Source organism: Colobus angolensis, unplaced genomic scaffold (assembly GCF_000951035.1).
Source record: "Colobus angolensis palliatus isolate OR3802 unplaced genomic scaffold, Cang.pa_1.0 Scaffold306, whole genome shotgun sequence".
NCBI classification, from domain to species: Eukaryota; Metazoa; Chordata; class Mammalia; order Primates; family Cercopithecidae; genus Colobus; species Colobus angolensis.
Window position 1 is genome coordinate 593,396 of NW_012116333.1, and position 2,182 is coordinate 595,577.

The window sequence follows — 2,182 nt, forward strand, 5'->3', positions numbered from 1 at the left end:
CTGGGCTTTTTCTCTGAACAGATCTCCTTCTTCATCACCAAAGATATTGGCAGCGGATTGGACTTTGCCTTTAAAAATACCAAGGCGTAAAATTACACTAAGGTCAAACATCCTATCACAAAATTCACAGATTAAAAAATTCTTCTCTCCTGAAGAATAAATATAAAAAGTTATGTTGTTTCTTGATTAGTTATACAGAAATAGTAAGTGAAACTATACTCTTCCCTTGGAATTTTTCAAAGAGCATAGTAACAGCTCAGTTGAAAGACAGAACAGATAGTTTAACCACGTGGGTGACATGCTTATCCAAGCAGACATCACCTGTGCTTAGAGTAGCTTGGACTGGCTTACATGGTGAAGAGAGATCTAGAGGAAGAAAGATCATTTAAGAGGGCCACCAAGCTACTCATCTAAGGAATCTGAGAAATGAGGGCTTCGCTCCTGCTTTAAAAAAATCAAACAGTACAAAAGGAGATAAAAGCAAATACTGAAATCCCCTCATAATCCCATCAGTCTACTCAAACAAGATGGACATTGGGAACAGTTCAGCATACATGCTTCTAATTCCCCCAAAGAACGTACTAATGAATTAACTTTAGTTATTTACAAATAAGACTATAAATAAGAAGATACTTTGAACAATGTGTCTTACCATTTGTGTTTTCCATTTAATGTACCTATAAAATCTTCCCAAGTCAACAAGCGTAGACCCTTTCCTTTTAACACTTGTACTATATTCCACTGAATAGAAGGGCCATAGCTTACCCTACTGATGAATATTTTCACCACCATAAGCACTGCTGTACCGAATGGGGCATGTGTTGCTGAAATGAGGTCACTGACTCATGAATGTCCGAAGAGAATAGCAGTTGTCAAAGAAAGCAGCATCAATTTACTAGTGATTCTAAATCAGTTCTCAAAGATATCCACTAAGTGAGAGTCCTGGGGAGCTACAAAGAGCACTACTACCTTCACTCACTGTCAACTTCACTGAGACCTGCGTGCATTCTGCATCCGTCTGCACTTTTTCTAGATTAACTAGGCTATCATTTTCCCTCACACTTTGGCTTCCATCCTTACTTTCTACACCTAACGTTTGAAAAGGAGAGTCAGTCCAGACAGCCTGCTTCTAAATATATTCAGTTCCATCTATTCCTATGCCATCCTTTTTTATTTTTTCAACTTGCTGAAAATCTTGTGCACCTTAGGGAGCTACCTTTCTTTTCCAGAAAAACGGTCAGTGAATCTGTCTTGCTATTCCAAGTGTGATCTACAGACCATGAAGCTTGCCGGAAATGTAAATTCTCAGGCCCCACCCTGGACCTACTGAATCGGAATCTTCATTTTGACAAAAGCCTCTGGGAGATTCATCTGCACATTTAAAAACAAATAATTTACAGGAATGACTTCAGGAACACAGGACTTACATTTAAGAGGAAAAGAAAGGAGAATGCCAAAGTGGCCAAGGGGATGAAAACCCCATCATCTGAGGAAAGACCAAGGCTGCCTGAGCTTTCTGGCAGAGAGAAGAGAAGCTGGGAACTAAACAGCCAGCATGCAACATGCGGCTCATGTAATTAACTAAGGTCGGCTGGAAGAAAGTATGATTAAAACTTTACAATACAAAAGGTCAGAACTGGAAATTGCAAACAAAAGTTATAGGGAAAAGGATTTCTGCTCTCTATAAGGAAAATAATCATAGTAATCAGCTTACAGAGCAGAAAAGATTGGTTCACAAAAGAGACCTCCCAGGCATCACACCTGTGTAAGTACAGACACAACAGCTCAATGACAGGAATGCTGGAGAAGGGATTCTGGTACTATAAGAGATACAAAACTAGGGGAGCTTAAGTCCTTTTTAGGCAACTTCTCTTTCTGGCTGAAGTCCCAAAACAGAGGCAGGAACAGGTACCTGTTTTGGAAGGTTTGCTGCGGGGTGCCGAGAAAAAGTCGTCATCATCATCATCATCATCATCATCAAAGAGGCCAGTGGGAGGGGGAACGTAGGGGCTTTTCCTTGGAGTGGGCTGTTCAGGCTTCTCGGGCTCCTTCAGTGATGGAATGGAGGCAGCACCAAACACATCCGTGTCTCCTGTGGGCGGAGGGACAAGACAGCCACAGCCGTGAGCCAGTGTGCGCCTGTTGGATTTACAGAAAATAATTATCACCCACCAAGAACTTT

At 41.2% G+C, this 2,182-nt stretch overlaps 1 protein-coding gene and 1 pseudogene across 2 annotated transcripts in view; both read right to left on the minus strand.

Annotated features, from left to right (window-relative positions):
* Positions 1-2,182, minus strand: part of LOC105517731 — a 731,019-nt pseudogene that overhangs the window by 558,279 nt on the left and 170,558 nt on the right. The gene's annotated exons all lie outside the window — the stretch shown is intronic.
* The window catches only part of LOC105517689 (WASH complex subunit FAM21A), a gene marked incomplete at its 3' end in the record, with an annotated part of 29,639 nt that continues 27,460 nt past the window's right edge, over positions 4-2,182 (minus strand). The window contains exons 15-16 of the mRNA XM_011950303.1: positions 1,913-2,092; positions 4-68 (exon numbers count right to left, since the gene is read on the minus strand). Of these exons, the coding sequence (XP_011805693.1) occupies positions 4-68; positions 1,913-2,092 (245 nt within the window). The remainder of the gene's footprint in view (positions 69-1,912; positions 2,093-2,182) is intronic.